The following is a 22,376-nucleotide window of genomic DNA, read 5'->3' as shown; positions in this document are numbered from 1 at the left end:
TGAAATAACCAAATGGCAAATTACTACAAAGCAAATTGACATCAAGACCATAATATGTGATTGAACATACTATGATAATGTATAGCATGCCATACCATTATCATGCAGCTGTCAAACAAAGTATAACAATGCATAATAAAACACAAACATGATAATGGCCATAAATAAATGACATACAAAAATTTAAGTAGGACAACACATGATCTGCTATAATGTCACATGGTAATTGTCCCATTATCTTGCAACAAAATTATAACATAATATATTGTAACATACGGCCTCATTATTGGATAATTGCTGATAGAATAGCTTCAATTCCTTGTGTCAAATAGGCTTGTATCAGATAACATACATGGCTTCATTAATATGTATCATGGTATTGACGCAATTCTCTCAAAGTCCAACAGATAACCCATATAAAGTCCAACAGATAACCCATATTTTATCACCATATACAATTCTCCAAGTGATTAACTTACAATCATTATGTAAATCTATCCATAGTCACATAACCTTTAGGGTCATACCTAGCCATATTCCTGTACAGCAGTGCAAACACATCAATTTTTAATAACCCTAAAATGGCAAGTTCTTACATCCCAAAATTCAAAATGGATATTGAAGGCTAAGGGGGTGCATATCTGAACAAACCAGCAAGGCATCTTGAAATAAAAAAAAGTGTCCAAGAAGTACTCTTCAACTGTTACATACAATGTTTATAATTGGTTATAGTTTATTTAACTGGTTATATTTTGTTTCAATTTCACTCCCTGTTGGTGTTCAGAATGCTTGAAAATGTTTCTTTCATTAATTTATTCTTGCACATGGGATGCATATCCTTTCTTTTTTCCAAGCCAAACTAACAAATAACTTCACATGTTGACAGCTCACACAAGTCTTTTTTTTCTTTTTCAGCTCACACAAGTCTTATGGGAGTAAAAAATTTACATGCATTTAGCTACGCCCCTGCTCATACAATCTTAATTATTAAGTACATACTATCTGAATGGTACCTGGCTCAAAATTATCATGATAAACATAAGTCTGATTAATATTCAGATAAAAACCATCACATGATGTGATTGGGCCTTCAAATGATAGCATCTATGCAAAAGGGAGGCAATTAAAGAACAATAGCCAACACAGTGACGGTTCTTGAAATGTGCACATCATATATTTTTCTGTTCATCTATACTCCAATTCTCATTTACTTTTTAACATACTGCACTTTTTTTATTTATCAAATCAATGGAGATCATTTCATTACAATGAATCAAAGAGTTATGGTTCTTGTTCTGATTTCCATATATTCATGCTTTAAATTTCATTCAATTCCTTTCAAGTAGTGTTTTCTTGAATAAATTTCTTGGGTAAATTAGACAGGGTGGGCCACATATCTGACAATTATTAAGTTGGAGTTACATTACTGTCATAATTGAGTGTATTTTTACTGTGAACAAGTGTATAAATATGAAGTTAATATTTTAAAAGAGTTTTAAGTGTGGACAGACCTTTGAACAGAAAAATGGAAAGACAGACATACAGACAGACAGGGCCATTACTATAGGGCACCTCAATTTCTTTTGCGGGGCTGAATACAAAACTATTCAACAAATACATGAAAATGGATTTGTGCATTTTAGAGACCTTCTAAAATACATCTCAGCAACACATTTAATACGGTATTTCAAGGACCTTCTAATCTTGTTCTGAAATTTCATGCTTTATATTTGTGAACATTTCAGAGACCGTCTAAAATGAATCTCAGCAACACCAATTTGTAATTGACTGTTACAATTCCAATTCTGTTCTAGATTATCTTCCTCAATGTTCTAAAAATTGTAAATTTTGTCTCAGATAGATCAGTGCTCCTCAATGCTACATCATCGTAACATGATTATCATCACCTAGCAGATAAATGACATCTAGATTTAACCTGAAACATAATATCTTAATAAAAACAACCAAGAGCAGATATTATTGATAATGTGTACCCTACCTCCAACAGATTCAAACCAAATGCAAAATAGAGAAATTGTTTTCAGTATGGAAAACCTCAGACAGAAACACAATCATCTTGTCTGCAGACATTATGTAATGAAATACTGATCTCGATCACTTAGCCGCTCAATTCAATGCCCCAAGGACCATCATGAACAGATGCAAGCATCCAGATGATCAAGGTAAGTGCAGCTCTCAAATTTTTGAAAGACTCGATCTCAATGGTACTAGTTGAGGTGTTTCATTCCAAGCTTCCTGTCAGGGTTTAGGGTGAATTCTTGTTGTGATTCCCCTTTCAGACTCGAGGCAAAACTGCAAATCTTCATTTTTACTTTCCCCTCGAAGAGGACGTATCACTGCATGATTCTCACAGAATATCACCGTCAAGTTCAACGTCAATTGGTGGTCAACAATTGTGGCTGTTGAAGGCATTCTGTGATATTTAGTGATAAATCACGGTTTAATCTCTCCAAGGCGGACAAAAGACTGTGTGTATACAGGCCGCATCATGAAAGCAACGCACTATAACTGTTATGGTGGAAGTTGTGTGGTTTCTATGTGCAGAAATCAATCACAAATTCATTGTCTGACTGCACAGATACTTTGATCAGATCGTTTGAACCGGTATATGTGCCTATGGTACGTCAATGCCCTTGGTCAATATTTCAGCAAGACGATGCACGTGCTTACCAGAAGATTTCTACACATTAACGGCGTAGATACTTCTCCGAGGCCATCTGTCACACATGACTGCAACCCAATAGAACACAATCATAAGGGATGTCCTCGGTCGTTGTTTACGTCTCATTCCGCAGCAGCCACGCAACATTCATGAATTAACAATTGCTCTTCGGGAAGTGTGGGACTGCATTCACATGAATCTTGTATGCAAGTTATGTGGGTCTATGACTTGATGCAGTTGTTGCCAATCGTGGAGGTCATACTCGATACTGACAATGTGGAGGTGATCATAATTAGCACCAAATTTTACCTATTGGCATTATGACTAACTTATAAAACAAATAAAAATTAAATACAGCCACCACTGAAGCGTTTTTCATTACATCAGTTTAATTTAAATTGCTCAACTTCATACCTTTACACTTGCAAAATGAATGGGAAAAAAATATTTTAATATACTGTACTTCAAGTGCTTTTCTGTGTCTGACTCAGACTTGAGCCTTGTTTGCAGTGATGGCCCCAGATTACATATCATTTGTTCCTATAGACCGTACCTGGCTCAGAGTCAGTATGATCCTCCAACATCCAGTCCAACACTTCATCAGGTGTGGGGTCACGACCTTTAACAGTTTAAAATATTTTTATTATTGTTGGATATTATGTTCAATCAAACACATCATCAGTGGAAATGCTCTATTTAAAACCAGATTAATGGTGCTGTCTGCCTATATGTGTCAAATTCAAAATGAGTACCAAGTTTTGACCATCACCAAAGCTTCTATTAAATGTTATGCTGAACTCAACAATTCCATAGCTATGACAATGTATCTGCTGATCAAAGAAATGACGAATCTGATGACTCATAATTCCATTCTAGATTCTGAATCAATACAAGTATCAAGATCCATGTTTCAATTTGGCATCATCCAGGCTTAATGGCTCTAAGCATGCTATGTTCTGTCATTGACTGGAACAGTACTATTGCATGGCATACAGCGCAATAGTTGCATTCATATATCAGACAGAATATGCAATGTAAGCAGTTATGCAACAAAATTACTCATTTCCTTAGTTAATAGAAGTCTGCAGACAATTTTAGAGATAAATATCTGGCACCATATTGTTCGTCTTACAATAATTAAACAGGTGAACAAAGTCCCAACCTGTCAATTTAGTAGTTCTTAAATAACTTTTTCCAAACCTACCGTGTGTTCTCCTGAGCGCCCTGATGGCGCGCCGAGTCCGGGCCTGGGGGAAGCCCATGCTCATTAGCTGTCGCCCAGTCTCACAGTCAAGTGGGTCTTGAGAGTTGTTCTCAGCTATAATAGAGAGAAATGGTGTATAATAAAAATAATTTCAAGAAAATCAATAGGCACAAAACAGAAATACTGATAAGCCTTTGTGTGATAAAATAAATTCAGGCAAATCAAAAGGCTTAAAGTTTAAATCATTCCTAAGCTTATGTTCTTGTGGGGGAGTGGTTTTGTGGTTATTATTTTCCCGTTTGAATCGGCATAAGCTCACTCCCCACTAAAACCAAAAACATTTTTATACTTTAATTGTATTTTTTTCTGCATTGCTGCATTCTCAGTATCAAAGTTGAAAATAATTATAACATAAGTGTTTTCTTGTGCATTTCGGTACCCTGAGAGAAAAAATCATGATCCTTTAAGGAAAAAACACTATCTAATTGGTAAAAATATCAAGCAATATGCTCTTTAATGATATGAACTTCTCAATGCCAAACTTGTATCACAATGGATGATTGGTAAAGGTGATTGTCCTTTAAGCAATTTCTGGGTTAATCTTATTTTTTTTTTATATAATTTTATTTTATTACTTTAACCATTGTATATTTTACAACGATTGTGAAGAAAGCAATGATAGCTTATACTAAGTCACTCTCGTTGGCACGATGTTGTTGAGAGATGTAGTCTTGTTGGGGACTGTAATAACCGGAGAAAACCCTTTTGTGCGGCTTGGTGACCACTAACCAAACTCATATGCGCCCAAGCCGGGAATCAAACCCAGGTCGCCTAGGTGAAAAGCGAGTGCCTTAACCACTGCCATAACCGGACAACTTATTATTTTATTGTGATCTTCTGTGTACATTTAGATTGATTCCTTCTGCTCAAAGATATGCTTCATGCAACATCAATAATGTATGACTTCTACATGATACAATTTTGTCCTTCGGTGTGCCTTTGTTATGCCTAGTTACAATGCAAATCTCACATTACAACCTTTGTACTGAATTTAATTGAAACAAATTTTTTTTATTCATTATAAAAATTATCCATTTAATATGAAAAGATAATATCAGGAGTGCCGAATAATCAATATTAAACTATGGGAAACCTGAACATGCACAAAGTAATTATCATTATCTCAGATATCATGCAAGAACCATTTCCTTAGCTTTATTATCAGCTTTTAATTGAGCTTCATTATCCATGATTCATAGAACAGTTCTTCCCACTGCACAGGGATCAAGAAGGGTATGGGAACCTGACATCTGGTCAACTTACACAGCCTGGGTGTTTCAGCTGGAGTACTGTTGGAAGCCGACTGAAATATATCATAATAAAATGTTCAAATAACAAATCTGACTAAATTGATATTGACAATGGCAAATCTTTTAAAACAGACGTCATAGAGGGTTTCCCCCAGGATTTTCCAAAGGCTATTCAGGGCTCTGTAATGGGGTGACGTGGAGGAATTTTTTAGAATTGTAATGAACATGGTGCGATTTCCTGCATTCTACGATAAACTTATCTGCTATATAGTCCAACAATAAAATTGATGGTTTTTTTCATATTTTTTGGTATTGCTTGGAATTTGTATGAAACAATTTCACATGGTAGCTAGTAGTAATGTTTATATTTATATTGAGACCTGTCAGGTAAAACACCGCCTCCCTGGAGTCTGCAGACCTTGTACATAAAAAGCAGGGTTCCCGTGAATCATGCTATCTTACACAAATATCAAAATTAATTGCTATCAAGTAATACATCAAACACTCAGTCATTCAAGTAGGAAAAAATACATCATATTACAACAATATCACAATTTCATTCACTTTCATATGGGCTGACATCACATGCATGCGCATGCATGTATTTGCTTGAATGACAATGAGATTGCCTGACTCATAGGATGCATGAGGAGTTCGTGTTTAGACATGTTAAAATTCTTAGACGGAATGATCTAATTCAAATTGGCGTTCTTGATTTCTGATTGTCATTTGCAATGTCAGAGTGAGGAACAACGTGACTTCAACTGGGTTCTTACATGGGTCAACACTGACGTGAACAAACAAAGAAATGATGTAACTTTCTAAATAACTTTTTTCACAGAAAAGATATAAAAATGAATCTCAGTCTAGAAATAACTATGCTATTTACTGCTTCAACATGTGTAAAATATTTTAGATTTTCATTGTAATTTAAAGATGCAATGCCATGTCAAAATTTCAACTTGACATAATTTTTAAGAACTATGCAAATCTGTGTGCAGCATGAAATTACAAATTGAGTACACAAATTACTATATCATTGACTGTTTAATTTAAAGTCAAATGCCAATAATATTATTAATTGGAAAGATGGAGGTTTAATGTATTTCACACCTTATGCCAATTTATTATGGGAGGAGTTGGAGAGAGCCACGAATGCGACTGGATGATGTGTCAAGTGATATATTCCCGACATGACTTCTTTGATCACCAAACCATTAAGATAGCAGATCAGCAAGCAATTAAACGGCCGACATGCCTTCATGCTATTGATCATCTATTTCGAAAACATCAGCTGTTTATTGTCAATACTGATAACTATTTGATAAGGCTCGCCACTGCGGGAATTAAGGCATGTCGGTGAGGTAAACATGTGTCGTTAATAGGTCATAAAGGCCTGGCGGGAACCCTGTCATATGTTACTTTAAATACTGAGGTCATGGTTATTTTTGCTGGCCAATATTTTGTGCATCATGATAAATACTGAAATATTACCAAAATTCTCATAAATATGCCGTGGCAATCTTCATACCATCTTAAATAGTGTTTGAGTTTTGTTCGAACTTTTTGCACATCCATCTTCAGACAGCAACAAGACTAGAACAATGCCTCTACTTTTTTGAAAATCAAACTAAAACAGTACCAAATTTGAGACATGTCTCTGGATCTCGGTGACAAACGCTTGACCCTTCAGCTTGATGATGTATTCGCACTGTGGGAACCATCGAGCATGCTCCAAAACTGGGTCATCTCCTGCAATTTTAAACCATTCAAAATGCTACATTTTGTCAGATTATAAAATTAAATACATGCAAGTATTTCAATATTATAAAGCCCTACATGTATTTTAAGGATATTGGCCTTGTTTATATTAATACTGTTAAATAATTGACTGTCCATGAACTAAATTTACATTTATAAGGCAATTTTACACTTTAAATCATTGGTAAAATCATTAGTTCTGTGGTCTATTAAAGGCTGTATCATTCAGCCTTAGACAATCACTTTCCAAGACAGTCAATGGTCAACTTACATGGCCAGCATTATTCACTTGAAAAATAACACAATGTATGATAGATCTAGTTTAAATAAAGTTTTTTCATCAACATAATGTCATGATAAAGTCTAAGACAAAAATGTAGCTCTATTACGTTATATGCACATGTGATTTAAACAAAATCAGAGAGAAACATATTAATATCTGCTCTTTATCCGTTTTAAAATAGCATGTACACGCAATCAGAGGTTTTTGAAAAATGTATGTATAGAGTTAAAAAAATCAAGTAGTATTTCAAAGGATAAATTGCTCAATGGGACAAGCTGAAAAAACATTCATCCATGTTAAACTTGTGACAAAATATTTTTAGAGTAGTGAAGTGACAACATAGTTTAAGTGTCGTAAAGTACCGTAAACAGGTACAACAAGTGCCTTCCTCTCAAATGCCAAACATTTATTAGTTGGCAGGTGAGTCTAGACAGATCGGAGGTGAAATTAGTTTGGAATGTATGTACAATAAAATCTAAATGAAACCTTAGATGTTAGGTGCGATCAATCCAAACATAATTGCTATGCTTTTGTTAATTATGTGTCATTTAAAATAAATACTTAAAATAACCAAAACCTCACCGATGGGAAACCAAAATGATATTGATTTATTTATAATTAGATACATGAACATGACGTGTATACCTGGTTGCCAATTGCGTAATCCACCTCCACAGGCATAACATCGACAGAAGTCAGCCACACCTTGAACGAAGGTAAATATTAGTAATTTAACATATACTTATTATATTTAACCATTAAATTACATCACAAGATTAAAATAAAAACTCAATTTGCAGCAAATATTCTTAGTAATAAAAATACCACTCAGGCCCAAAATAGATGGTTTAAAATATTGTTATAGAAAAATATTTAATGGTGGAAGAGTTTTTGAATTGCTTTTAGTTCAAAAAGTGCCTTATGAAAATCACTTAACAACCCACTCAGGCCAAATTTCACAGGTTAGATCAGTGATTGTAAACAGACAATATATTGTCTCACCCCTACCAACATAGAAGAATCCGGCCTCTCCCATCATCCGGGGGTTCTGATCAAGGTGAGAAGGCCATCCACTGAAAGAGTTGATTCTAGACGTGAGGGTGTTATAGTCTGGGTGGCGTGGGCTTACAATGTGTATACCAGCGGTCAGATCTGGGTCAAGACCGGGTAAGCCTGTACCACGCGCCCGGTCAGGGGGGGCACCCCCTGGACCAGAACCTCCTCCTAATCCCTGGGCCCTCTGCTGGTAGGATAGTGCCTGCTGTGTGGAAGGTGGGGGTGGTCTTGCCTCCTGGTGAGGGGCGAGCCCTGGGGAGCCTGAAAATCCTTCGACGAGTGGGACAGAAGAGCTACGCAGTTCGCTGACCAGGGTTTGTCCACTGACTGGCATGCTCTGGGGCTGACCTGTAATCCAAACAGTGAAAAAACATTAAAATATACCCTATGACAAAATAATAATAACACTCATATCATTACCTTATGCAAGAACTTCATATTTGCTTTTATTTCTATATGCAGTTATTGGGTTATGCACTAAGGTGATGATATGTTGGTTTCAGGCCAATGTTTATGAAACGTCTTGACTCTGATTTCAAACTCAAGGTTTTAAACTGTTTATCTATATATTTTGTAAATTAAAATCCGCTTTAAGCCAAACATTTCGGTCCATATAATCACACAAAAGCAAGAGAGCTGCTAATATTGACTTGAGTTTCACAATCATCAAAAAAGATGTCATGTTTTGATGGTCATGCATGCATCCAATGCAGTATACACGTATTTTATGCTGCTTGTTAGTTAAGTGTAGGAGTTACATTATAATGTTAGTAGGTAAAGGTACTGACTAAATACCATATCAGCAAAGCAATTTGTTCTATTTTCAGATACCGGGTACCGGTACTTAATCAAATGTTTGTCATTCATGTTTCACTGTTGAGATGTTTCATTGTTGTTATAATGGCTTAAATGGAAATGAACAATGATCAGGATGTTTGTCATTTCCTGTGGTAATATTTTACTCAATATATGGAATAGGCACGCCATCCTTGTAATTTGGAGGCCAGAGAATATTTTGCTTAGATTCTCATGAAGAAAAATATTCTTGTGATAGATTTTATTTTTCTCATAGAAAAATATGTGTTATGTTTAAGTTTTTGGCTTCATTTTCCCATTTTGTACTACTTCTGGCGTCCTGCTAGGGCAGGTGGGGTCTGGAATCTAAACAAAAAGTTTCTCTAGACTTACAAAAATATAGGCATATTTATCACATTCTCCATATTTGGTTCCTTCTTGTCTACAAGGATGTTATAAACATGTCACTTGATTTGAATGTAAATTACTATCATGACTGTTTGCCATACTTAGGTTCTCTCATCCTGGTTTTAAAAGAATTAACTTGTTATATAAAGAAGAAACACATCATAAATATTTCAAATTCCTTCCAGATAAATTCTCTAATGAAGTACTTGTTGTACAAGGGCAAATTTTTTTCAAATTATTCATTTCTCATTATATAAATAACAATTTCATGGAAAAATGATATTGCAGTATTCACAATCCACTTAATAAATCTAAACTGTTATTCAATCAACAAAAATACTGAAACAAGACGCCCATGCGGCAACGCCGCATTAAAGCCGGATTTTTTTTTGGATGATGCAATTTTGCAAACCTAGGATTTGAGCTAGTGCCCTTGTATTTTTAACCAAAAAGACCCATATTTATACTTATCGGAGATATCGTGATCAACAGAAACTATTCCATTTGTGTGAGGAAAAATGAACATTTTATAAATACATCAGCTTTTCCAATAATATCTGTCCAGAGACCTAGTTTTTGACCCTAGATGACACACTTTATCATCTAAGATTTCATTTTTTTTATGACATCGGGAAAATATTTCCTAAGATTTGACCTAGTGACCTAGTTTTTGATCTGAGGTGACCCAATATTCACAAATGTTTAAGACAACATGTAGACAAATATTCTGACCAAGTTTCATAAAGATTTGACAATATTGTTGAATTTATGACTTGGAAAGATTTTCCTAAGATTTGACCAAGTGACCTAGAATTTGACCCGGGATGACCAATATAAAAAATAAGCAAGATATTATGCAGACAAATATTCTAACCAAGTTTTATCAAGATATGAAATAAAAATGTTGAATTTATGAGGTGGGAATAATTTTCGTAAGATTTGACCTAGTGACCTAGATTTTGTCCCCGGTTGACCCATATTAAAAAATATGCAAGATATAATGCAGACAAGCATTCTGACCATGTTTCATCAAGATTTGATAACAATTGTTGAATTTAAAACCGTGAAATATTTCTTCTAAAGATTTGATCAAGTGACCTAGTTTTTGACCAGAAATGATCCATATTCATATATATATATTCAAGATAACATGCCGACAAATAGTCTGACCAAGTTTGATAACCATTGGATAAAAAACTCTTTTTTTACATAAAATGAAAAGTTTAACGCAAAATTGTTCACGCCCGCCTGGTTTTCGCCATTCTATAACCCATAATTTTTCAATGAAAAATCCGTCTAATAAAAGTGAAAAGAGATAACAAAAGCTTTAGATTTCAAAATCACAAAAACTACATAGTGCTTAAAGCAATAACAAAGGATTTATGCTTTCAGGTGTATTCAAATATGGGAGCAGGTTTAAGGCTCTCACCTGCAGTAAAAGCACCTGCCCCGACTGGTTCATTACCAAATATAGATGATGGACGGTTGACTCCAGATACTGAAAGAATAAAATGGTAAGCTTTAAAATGGAAAGCTTTAATATAAAAAAACTGTTGGACCCCTCCATGAAAATAACTTTAGTACTATTCTCAGTCGCCACTAAATTCCTTTTTAACCCCTTGATAACCCCAAAAAGGTTTTTTTGCCAATTACGTTATTTTTTTAATGCTCAATTTGTGCTATATATAATACAAAAAAATTAAAATAGTTTGCTTCTGTGATTTGCCTCTGTGATTTGGGTAAAGAAAAAATGGAAGTAAAAGAAATTATTGAATAATGAAATATTACCTCCAACGTCTGATTTTCAAGGAAGTGCTTGAGAAACTAAACATTTGTTATCTTCCTGTATCAGTTCTCAAATCATTTAAATATAGCTTTATTTATTGCCAGCTAAAAATTATGTCAATTCATGCATTTAAGTGTGATATCTTATATGTGCCTGACTTTTTTTTATAACTACCTGGATCATAAACCTTTAACTACATTGCAAAATTTGATAGCTTCCTTTTTTATGACATGACTATTATTGAAAGAACTATTTTTATCATATATTTTTATCATATTATATGCAGTCAATTTACAAGTGAATGCTTTTCATTGATGATATTGTTAAAAGTTATTAAGCAGTTATATATAAAAAATATATATTGGGAAGCTATCTCATGATGCTGACATTATTTTATGATATAAAATTAGTTTATTGCAAATCTTTACTTTAAAAATAAATTATTTTCTTTTTAAAGAATTTTTTCCAATGCAAAAAAATATGGTGTCCTAGAACACCCGACTTTAGAGATCCTGGAATCACTCAATGAAATTTGTTGTCCTCAGCATTCCCATTAACTATTAATGTTGATCACTGTAAAGTCAACATTAGATTTAAGACTCTATAATGATAAAATGTATGATCACTTTTGGTTTAACACCCTATTCATTACATGTTTAAATAAAAATTCAACTGTATCAAAGTTATCACTGATGCTAGGATTATTTCCATGATAAAGTATCACAAGGAAATTTTAACCCAAGGTCCCGGGTAATATAATCAGCAGTCAAGTTCAAAAGCTATTTACATGAGATAAACCAATTCTTTTTAAGACCCTTTGACTGTATTTGGATACATAATTAATTATGTAGTACAAAGTATCATATGCATACAGCATGCATGAAAACCAGTATTTGTTATTCAAGTCCCTGCAAAACAATCCCTTGTAATGCTTGAAAAATGCGTTGAGACAGCAGAAAAATACTTTGAAATTGTTCACTTTAAAAGTAATATGACTTGGGTACCACCGGTACAACCCAATGTTCTTTTAAAGCCATTGTGGCTTACCACTGTGGTCACGGTAAGATGAGTACTATTGCTTTGTAGCAAATGGTCTGTGTGATATAAAACCATGAGGTCAGATAAAATGCAATTCTAGTGCCAAAAGAATGTGTGGTTTACCACTAATGCCCTGTTGAGGTGGTGGTACAGATATCTCATTGTACGGTTCATCCACCATCCCCATCCCACGAATCTGAGTGGTCGGGTTAAAGTGGTACATCCGGTCTGTGTTTTTCGGGTCTGAAGTTGGCTGCATACTAGTAAAGCCCTGTAAAACAACAGGAATTTAATATTGTGGTCTTGTTTTCATTTAATCTTGAAAATGGTTAACCAGAACATTTCAAAGGGATTGACAATTGATTGAACAACAGAATTGACAAAATGCGAGCCCAAACTGAGATTTGGTAATTTTTTTATATGCATTTGTATCTTACAACAAGACAAAGGCAAAAAATAAACATTGCTAAAATAGTAAAAGAATGTTAATGTTTAATGATCAAATTGATTAAACATTCTAAAAATGTGTACAGTTAATAAAATAACGTCTAAACTGTAACACTAAGTAAAATACTATGACCCTGATAAATTACAAAGATCAATGAAAAAATAACACATTTACATTGTGCTGGGCTCCTTCTGCACTGTTAATGTGGGCACTGGCTAGACTGGTAGCTATTCCACCTACTGCCGATGCTGGGGAAGCTACTGTCGATGCTGGGGATGAAGGTGCACTAAACAGAGACTGGGGTTTGGCTGAAGAGGCTACTGTTACTGGCTGAGTGGTGGAGGGAACTCGGCGACCAAAGTTTCCCAGTTCACTTGCACGCGTCAGTGAGGTAGCTATTGGGTTTCTGGACTGAGAAGGGAGATGATTGTGAATGAAACTGCCTGCAGATGATGCAGTGGAGGTAGCTGCAACTGAGGATACAGATGAAGCACCTGAGGTAGCTGCAGCAGCAGCTGATGATGATGATGATGAGGTGGACCTCACTGGTTCTGAGTCCTGCACATTTCTTCCAGTGGGTTCAGTGGTCACTGCAGTTTGCTGCTGGGCTGGTCTCCGTCGGGGAACATCGTCAGAGACAATGGAGATATTCCGACGAGTACCCTCACCAATGTTGCCATGGAGAAGGGGACAGTTTGGGGACTGTTGTCTATGTATTTCATCAACATTATCAAACATCTCCCACTCGTTATACCTAAAACCACAGGCAAAGCATCTTGTTGAGTTCGGCCCATCTTCTGGATGATGGTAGAATCCATTTCTTGCCAAAACAATGCCATTTCCATTGCCCTGATAATGGTTAAAGGAAATGAACCTCAACCATTCAAATTGATGCTGCTCTCCTTCTGATAATGGTATGCCTGTGTTAACTCTATCAAAGTAAGTTCTCAAACCTAGGACTATGTAACTTGTAAAGTGGTTCACATAAAATCTCCTCGCAATATCTTTTAGTGCAATCTTGTCCAATTCTTGCCTGCACAGTTCATTAAGCTTAGATTTCCAACTGGACCATAAAGAATGCTCCATTGAACTTGGTAACCCAGAGTCACAATTATTTACTTCATCTAACTTGTACCCAGTACTTCCATTGTGTTCTTGCTTCAAAGTATACTTATATAAGCTCTCGGGATATGGGTTTCTTTCTGGTCTGTGGTTATCACATTTTCTATTCCTTATCATCAAATTGTTGCCACATGACTTGCAAAACTGTTTTATACAAGATGGTACATAGGTGTAGTTTACGTCCATTTCTGATTCACTAGATGAATAATATTGTGATGCATGTGTTGAACGTTCCATTTTTTTCTTATGGAAAGAGGAACACTTGTACCTCTTTCTTTTGACAATGCTCAATGTGTCTCTCTGATTATCCTCTTTCTCAGAATGTTTATTTACACTTGATTGGTTAAAAGCATAATCAATATTTAAAGATTCATTATCAGTATTTGTAATGGATGGTTTTTCTTCATTACCATCTTCATGCGAAGTGTCAGTGTGTTCATCAATGCTTGGCAGAAGAAAACTAAAGCGAGGCAAATTACTATAATTTGATATAAACTGAAATGCATCTGCTAAAGCATTTACCTCTAAAGGTACATCCTTACTGTCAAGTGACTGTTTACTTGATCCATGGTCTGTGTCTATGCACTGACCGCTATTCACTGATTCAATACACTCTGAATACTGTGCAAGATGACCTTGGGCTTGTTTATTAACAGTGCACTTGGTAAAACATCCATCAGATTTTTTGAAAACTTTAGTAGCTATTAGTTTAGATTGTTGATCAAAGCATTCTGAAACTGATTCTCCAGAGTCTTCTAAATTTTCTAATGGAGCTCTTGCTCTACCTACTGGACTTTCCACTTCTGCATTTGTTGAAGATGTTTGGTTTACTCCAGTCCCAAATTGAGGAACTTGACCTGACAAAAGACAGAAGTTAAGTAAACCTTCTATGTTTTCAGGACTACTATTGCTCTCAAATTTTGCTTCAACCTTCTGAAGTATGCTTTTGTCACTTGGAACAGACATCAGCTTTAGTTTTGTTATTTTTTCATTACAGACTGAGAGATTTCCACCATTACCATTTGACAACCCACTGTCTTCAATAGAATGCTCTGATGTCAGTTCTTTTGTTTCAACAGTTACTGGTTTGTTACATGTTTTGCATGAGTCTTCAAAAATATCTTGAGCTTCGGCATTTTCTTGTGTCATTACTACCGTTATGGATTCATTTTCTGAAACTGATTTTCCAGATACTTCTGAACTGTCTGATGGAATTCCACTGATATCGTAAGAGTCGTTTAAATTTTCTGATGAGACTCTTCTACCTCTTCTACTAACTGGAGTTTCCACTTCTGCATTTGTTGAAGCTGTTTTGCTTATCCTAGTCACATCTAGAGGACTTTTATCTGACAATGGACAGAATTTAAGTAAAACATCTTTGTTTTCAGAACTACTTTTGCTCTCAGATTTAGCTTTAACTTTCTTCTCATATATGCTTTTGTCATGACTTGAAACAGCCATCAGATTTTGTGATGAAGTTTTATCACTATATACTGACAGATTTCGGCCATTATCATTTGACAACCCATTGTCTTCAATAGAATGCTCTGATGTCAGTTCTTTTGTTTCAACTGATTTGTTACATGTTTTGCATGAGTCTTCAAAAATATCTTGAGCTTCGGCACTTTCTTGTGTCATGACTACCTTTATGGATTCATTTTCTGAAACTGATTCTCCAGAGACCTCTGAACTTTCTGATGAAATCCCACTGATAACTCCAGAGTCTTCTGAACTTTCTAATGGAATTCTACTGATAAATCCAGAGTCTTCTAGACTTTCTGATGGAAATCTTTTTCTACCAACTGAATTTCCCACTCTTGCATTTGTTGAAGTTATTTTGTTGACCACATCCCGAACATCAGAGACATGACCTGACAATGGACATAAGTCAAGTAGCAAGTATTTGTTTCCAGGGTTGTTATTGCTCTCAGATTTAGCTTCAATCTTCATCTCACATATGCTTTTCTCTAAAATTGAATGAGCCATCACTTTTAGTTGTGTTATCTTATCATCAAAGACTGACATATTTTTTCCACCATTAGCATTTGACAACCCACTGTCTTCAATAGAATGCTCTGATGTCAGTTCTTTTGTTTCAACAGTTACTGGTTTGTTACATGTTTTGCATGAGTCTTCAAAAATATCTTGAGCTTCGGCACTTTCTTGTGTCATGACTACCTTTATGGATTCATTTTCTGAAACGGATTTTGAATTAAGATCTGAAACATTGCTGCAGTATTTCTTTAACTGTCTTCTAGAGTCTTCCGAACTTTTTGTTGGAATTCTTGTGCTACTTTTTTGATTTATCTGTATGACATTCATTTCATTTGATTTTTCTTCTTCTGCATTTCTTTTTACAAGAGTGCAAATTTGAAAAACATTGTCTTTGTTTTCAGGAATACTTTTGCTGTTACAGTTAAGTTCAACCTTCTTTTCAGGTTTCATCTTGTCTACCAGATCAATAATAACATTAGAATGCAAACAATTATTTATCTGATTTGTTGCATTGTCATCAATAACTGGGCTATTTTCTTTTTGGGGGCAGCTATCTGAATTGTTTGAAATAAAACAACTAGAATCACTAGAATGGCTCAATTTGTTTTCTTGTTTTAAATTGCAGTTTTCTTCAAAAGAATTAGAAATATCAGTACAGCTTTTACCTTTCAACAATCCAGAAATCTGCATACTTTTAGTCTTATCCATGCAACTGACCAAACTGTGGGAAGATTTAATCTCATTTGACTGGTTAGTCTTTTCTTCTTTGTTTTCACAAACATCTTCATGATTATCTGAATAACTTGACAAATCAGTATCAAAAAGAGACATTTTGGGGACCCATTTTCTCTCCAACTGTTCAAACTCTTCATCATCTTCTCCTGATGAACTAGAAACATTGTTTGAATGAACGTAGTCTTCTATAAAATTATTAAAAATCTCATTTTCACTAAGTTCACATGATACAGACAGCGAGTCTTTTGCATTTGTTGCAGCAGGATAGCCACTTGATACTTCACTTGATAAACATCTTGTTTTTCTACAACCTGGAACACCCACTATAGGTTTACAATTTGTTTCCTCACTATTATGGACAGTGAGTTCAGCTAGCTTCAGAGTCGACATAACGTTATTGTTTTCTTTACTTTCTTCAACATCTGACATATTATGCATTTTCTCATTTCCTAAATCCAACGAACTGTCTCCTATTTTAGAATCATTTAGAGGATAATAATCATCAGCAATTATTGTAATATCACCAGTATAAGAGTTCATACTGTCTTCTTGAAGACTGTGACATGGCATTTCACCTGCTTTTGTTTTACTGGTTTTCTTTCCACTCAATCTTGTCTCTTCATCATTAGAATCTGAATCCCAATTCAAGCTAGTTGTATCCATTTTGCTTTTACTTGACAAATCATTCAGTTGACCTTGACAATGTACATCATGAATTTCGTCACTGTGAGAGTTAAGCCTTCGGTCATCCTTATCAGAAGATACTTTTGATCCCACTCTGTTTAAATAGTAAGGAGATGGACTTACGCTTTCACTCACATGGATCTTTACAAATTGATCGAATATTGAGCTGGAAATAGCAAGTTCAGATCCTTCCATGCCACTGTCTTGTGTGGCCTGCACTGGGATAGAATATACCATATGTGGCTCATATGGTAATGCCAAATAGTTTCTGTTTTGCTTTGGACTGTTGTGACAATTTTTTTGATTGCCTGTGCATGGACCAGACAACAAATACTCATTTCTATGTGGGTGGGTTTCTTCTATGCTACTATTCCTCACCCTAAATGTCGAATTATATCCATCTTCTGACGACTCAGAATTTTCACTTCTATGATCTCTGTATTTATATCCATCAGTATTTCTCCTCTTTTTATTACGCTTTATTTTTTTCTTAAACTTTGAAAATGTGCTTTTTTTATCACGGATCTGGTCTTCACCCATGTTCTTTGAGTGTGTTCCAACAACTACTGTTTCACAGTGTTGAATTGAATATGTTTGACCCATTTTGACGATGCTCACAAACCTGTAAATAAAACATTGACCCATTTTAACGATGCTCACAAACCTGTAAATAAAACATTGACCCATTTTGACCGATGCTCACAAACCTGTAAATAAAACATTGACCCATTTTACCGATGCTCACAAACCTGTAAATAAAACATTGACCCATTTTAACGATGCTCACAAACCTGTAAATAAAACATTGACCCATTTTGACGATGCTCACAAACCTGTAAATAAAACATTGACCCATTTTACCGATGCTCACAAACCTGTAAATAAAACATTGACCCATTTTAACGATGCTCACAAACCTGTAAATAAAACATTGACCCATTTTAACGATGCTCACAAACCTGTAAATAAAACATTGACCCATTTTACCGATGCTCACAAACCTGTAAATAAAACATTGACCCATGTTAACGATGCTCACGAACCTGTAAATAAAACAACTGTTGAAATCATAATGAACATGAAGTTGTTTTTCTATGAAAATAGATAATCAGTGTTCAATACATTTTACTTTGCTTGTAGGCTGCCATTGAATTGTGTTGGGAATCGGACAAAATTTTATCAAATATTACAGATCAGAACAAGAGCTGTAACAGTAAGTGACAAATGCTCCCAAATTAAGTGCCATCTAGTTCAATGGATTATGCAATTACTAATATGCCTACATTCAGAAAGAGCTGTTATAACTAAACACAAGTGCCAATTTATTTTAAAATCCCACTTTGCATGGCAAAGTTACAACCCGGATACGACAAACTTGTATATCGAGGGGTGAATGGGAAAAGGATCTAAAAGACATTAAAAAAAGAAGATATAACCTTTCTGCTTTCACCCCATGATATACATATGCAGCATTCCATAATGCTAAACCTGTAAGTGCAGGGCTTTTTCTACAGACAAAATTACAGCCGAAACATTAACAACTATATACTGTTTTTAAGCAGTATTCCGTTATGATAAACCTGTAAGTATGACCTTGCTTTTTGAGGTAGGAATGTGGGTCTACGTGAAGTCCTCATGTACTGAGCACATGCACCAAGTAATCTTAAAATTCATTCTGCATGATTAAGTTACGTCTGGACACAAACAAAGCATGGACGTGTGATTTTATTATGCCCTCCTTTGGAGGCATCAAAAAATAAATAAAAGTTTAAAATAGTAATCATATTCATAATGATACATTGAATGTTTCAAGGATACCGGTAGTTTGCAGGTCGGATTGCCGATAACAATGATATCACCAGACTACCGGACTCCCTGTATATTTCGATAATTGGATAGAACATGACCCAATTATCGGATTAGAAGAATACCAATTATAAATGGCTTATTGCTATGTTTTGACTGGTGGAACAGTGGCCAAATACTTGCTGATTGACAGATTTACAATATGCTAAAAATCCCATACATAGTACCGCTATAGACAATGCAATTAACCAAAACTGAATCCCTTTTAATCAGTTAAGATGGCTATACATTTGTTGAGTTATAATCAAAACTGGATCCAATATATGTAGCACGGAAAATGTTTTCTTAACCAAAACTGGATCCCTTTTAGTCAACTGCATGTTTCAATAGTGTTCACAGCTAAGAGATATCAAAACTGGATCAAATTTTACTTTTTTTGCCACTTGCTACAAAAAACAAGTGACCTTAAAACTTACTTGCTAAATTGTCAAAACTACTTGCTTTTTTTTAAATCATCAAATAGCATAACTTTCAATATTATATACCATTCAAATGTAACCAAGGCCCCCCAGGTCTGGGGAATAGTGGTAAAATCCCCGCCAATTGCCCCCGCACCCCTGGGACATCCTATAATTTGAAACTGACTTCTTTCATATTTGGAGAGGATCAGGATGAGGCGCATTCTTTTTTAAATATCTCACGAGATCTCGTTAAAATCCGGGAAAGGCTTGGCTAAAACGAGAACAAATCCCGTTTAAAGAACAAATATTTCCAGGCACAAAGCCACGGCCCTTTCCCGCTATTTTCGACGCGAAAATAAAACCACCGCATTCACTGCGGGGCCACCTGGAAGGTAAAAACATGGCCCATGATTTCCCCTGCTATCCCCTATAGAATAGAACATTACTGTTCTGTACACTGAACTTTTTTTAATTATGTCCAACAGTTCTCCTTTCACTTTCATTAAAATTGAGAGGAAACAAACAGGCACCTGTTTCCCACGTCTTTATAGACGATGTGTAAAAAATGTTGTTTTTTGCTTAAATATAATTTTAGCTGAGAAATAAATCACATTTGACCGAAATGAATAAAATATCAAATATCGTGGTTAGCGAAAACTGCCCAAGGTATCTGTTAATTAGCATAATGGGTGGAGCTATTTACGTCATTGAGTTTCACTGCCGCTAATTGATACAGTTACTGTTCCAAACCAGATCAATAATCACTTCTCATTTGGGGCGTTGATTACTCTTCACATTTGGTCATATACTTAAACTGAATTTAAACAAACAGTAATTAAAAAAACTAACATTCATCACATGGAGTGCGGCGCTAAATCGCAAAGTAAATGGCTCTATGATCATCGTAAATTTCGGATTTGATCTTCGAAAATAGCGAAGTGGCCACCATCTAAAAAATCTAAATGATTTGTCAACAGACAATCTCAGTATTCCGGGAGTTTGACGTCACTTGTGCGTATTATTGAAATAATTATGGGAGGTTTTGTTAACATACCAATCTTTTTTTAAATAACTAAGGTTTGAAGTAGGAAAAAAGTGTCTCGCTTAAAATATCGAGTGGGCATGATATTCTACTCTTATTTTCTAAATTTGACTCGCATTTAATGAGTTAGCGACTACTATATTTGAACCCTGCATCTATAATCTTAAGTAATTTTGTACCAATAGCATGCTTTTAACCAAGTATTTAAAAAATGAGTCATTTTACGACATTATCTGATTTTGAATTTGTTCCATCATTGAATAATGAGAAAACGTTTACCAATTTTATAACCACCACCCTAGTTGCCCACCATTTATACACCAGTATTGGCCACAGGCGCCTGGCTCATTGTTTGTGTCTAAAATGTTGATTTATATCATTTTGGTTACATATAATGAGATAAACAACACATCTGAAGATACAGTACCCCCCTCGCTGTACTACCACTTTCTGTTTTCCTTGTGACACAATATTCCATGGTCACAATATGTTTTTAAACAAGTTTGCAAAATTTCTACATTTTATTTTCAAGCAACACAATGGTGGAATTTTAAAACCAGATTTCAACTCAGAAACAACGGTACGACTTAATAGCTTGGAAGTCCGAAACCAGACTCCCTGAGCTACGAGCGATCGGCCTGCATCTCAATCAAACCACGTCATATCCACGTGATCTCACCTACATGTAGCTACCTTCGTAGCATAGGTATTTCCCAAGGATTATGATCACGTGCATATATATGCAAGACCGCATTGTGTTACATTCCAAGGCGGATTTTGGTCATCGCGTACACAACATCCTATTTATCATAATCTGCTTTCCTCGGCGTATTTACTCGTTCACCCTCCGAGGCTGATCAGTGGACCGTATAATTACAATCGCCGCATTACTCAGGAGTGAAAACAACGCGAAACTCCAGGGAAACCAATAAGAATCTCCTACTGTACATGTATCTGATTTTGTGTTAATTTATTTCATTTTGAATATACTGTTCTTTTATTGTGTTGTTTCAATGTTTTTCAGACTTACTAGCACATAATACGACTTGTATTCCTTTGCCGGTGCAAAAATGCAATATATGTCGATGTCCATTTTTGACCAAGTTTTAATTAAATCTTACTTCCAGCAGTCCCAGTTACTTAAAGTTATGTAAACATTCTGTTTGCTATATATATTTAATAAATTTCTCTTAACTAATTTACATTTGAACCTGCAGTTTGATAAAAAAAAATGCATTTTTCACAATAACAAACATGCCAGATAACCAAAAGTAGTCTCAATTAGCACACAATACGTCACTACGAAATTTGCATAATTCACATTGTCAAAAATACTAGATTGCGTTTCATAACAATAATTTCTAATTATTAATTAAAAAGTTATGTTTTTAAATATTTTTTAAACACAATATTCATACTCATACCGTAACTTTCATACTAGAACTATCACTGAAGGTGATTAATACCCCTGAACGCCGCCTCTCATTATGATTTATCATTGTATGAAGTTTTATGAAATTCCATCGAGTAGTTTTCAAGTTACTGTATGGACAAAAGTTTGACAAAAAAAAAACACAGAAAAAGGCAAAAACTCTGTAATTTGCTAAAATAGTGTAATGATTCATGTACACTGAACTCCTTCTCATTGTGCTGTACCATTGTATAAATTTTTATTACATTCTATCCAGTAGTTTTCAAGTTATGCTAAGGACAAGAAAAAAGTAACAAAGTGCAATAACTCTGTAATTGGCTGAAATAG

General features: G+C 35.0%; 1 protein-coding gene and 1 long non-coding RNA gene across 7 annotated transcripts in view; one reads left to right on the top strand and one right to left on the bottom strand.

Annotated features, from left to right (window-relative positions):
• LOC128237132 (uncharacterized) overlaps positions 1-22,376 on the bottom strand; it is a 61,282-nt gene that overhangs the window by 7,792 nt on the left and 31,114 nt on the right. For 4 of the 6 annotated variants that reach the window (XM_052952385.1, XM_052952383.1, XM_052952384.1 and 1 more), the window contains 9 exons: positions 12,947-17,930; positions 12,448-12,595; positions 10,930-10,998; positions 8,244-8,645; positions 7,887-7,946; positions 6,840-6,949; positions 5,211-5,250; positions 3,888-4,001; positions 3,237-3,302 (listed from right to left, as the gene is read on the bottom strand). In XM_052952385.1, coding sequence (XP_052808345.1) covers positions 3,237-3,302; positions 3,888-4,001; positions 5,211-5,250; positions 6,840-6,949; positions 7,887-7,946; positions 8,244-8,645; positions 10,930-10,998; positions 12,448-12,595; positions 12,947-17,911 — 5,974 coding nt within the window. In that variant the 5' untranslated portion in view covers positions 17,912-17,930. Of the gene's footprint in view, positions 1-51; positions 2,952-3,236; positions 3,303-3,887; positions 4,002-5,210; positions 5,251-6,839; positions 6,950-7,886; positions 7,947-8,243; positions 8,646-10,929; positions 10,999-12,447; positions 12,596-12,946; positions 17,931-22,376 lie in introns of those variants that run through there. The other 2 variants (XM_052952388.1, XM_052952387.1) reach the window with 2 other exon arrangements.
• LOC128237133 (uncharacterized) lies at positions 7,931-21,542 on the top strand. The gene is made up of 3 exons (XR_008261509.1): positions 7,931-7,957; positions 10,893-11,014; positions 21,150-21,542. It is a non-coding gene; the product is annotated as an uncharacterized LOC128237133 (long non-coding RNA).

Source organism: Mya arenaria, chromosome 6 (assembly GCF_026914265.1).
Source record: "Mya arenaria isolate MELC-2E11 chromosome 6, ASM2691426v1".
Taxonomy (NCBI): domain Eukaryota; kingdom Metazoa; phylum Mollusca; class Bivalvia; order Myida; family Myidae; genus Mya; species Mya arenaria.
Note: the sequence above shows the minus strand (reverse complement) of the source record. Positions and strands in the feature narration are given on the sequence as shown.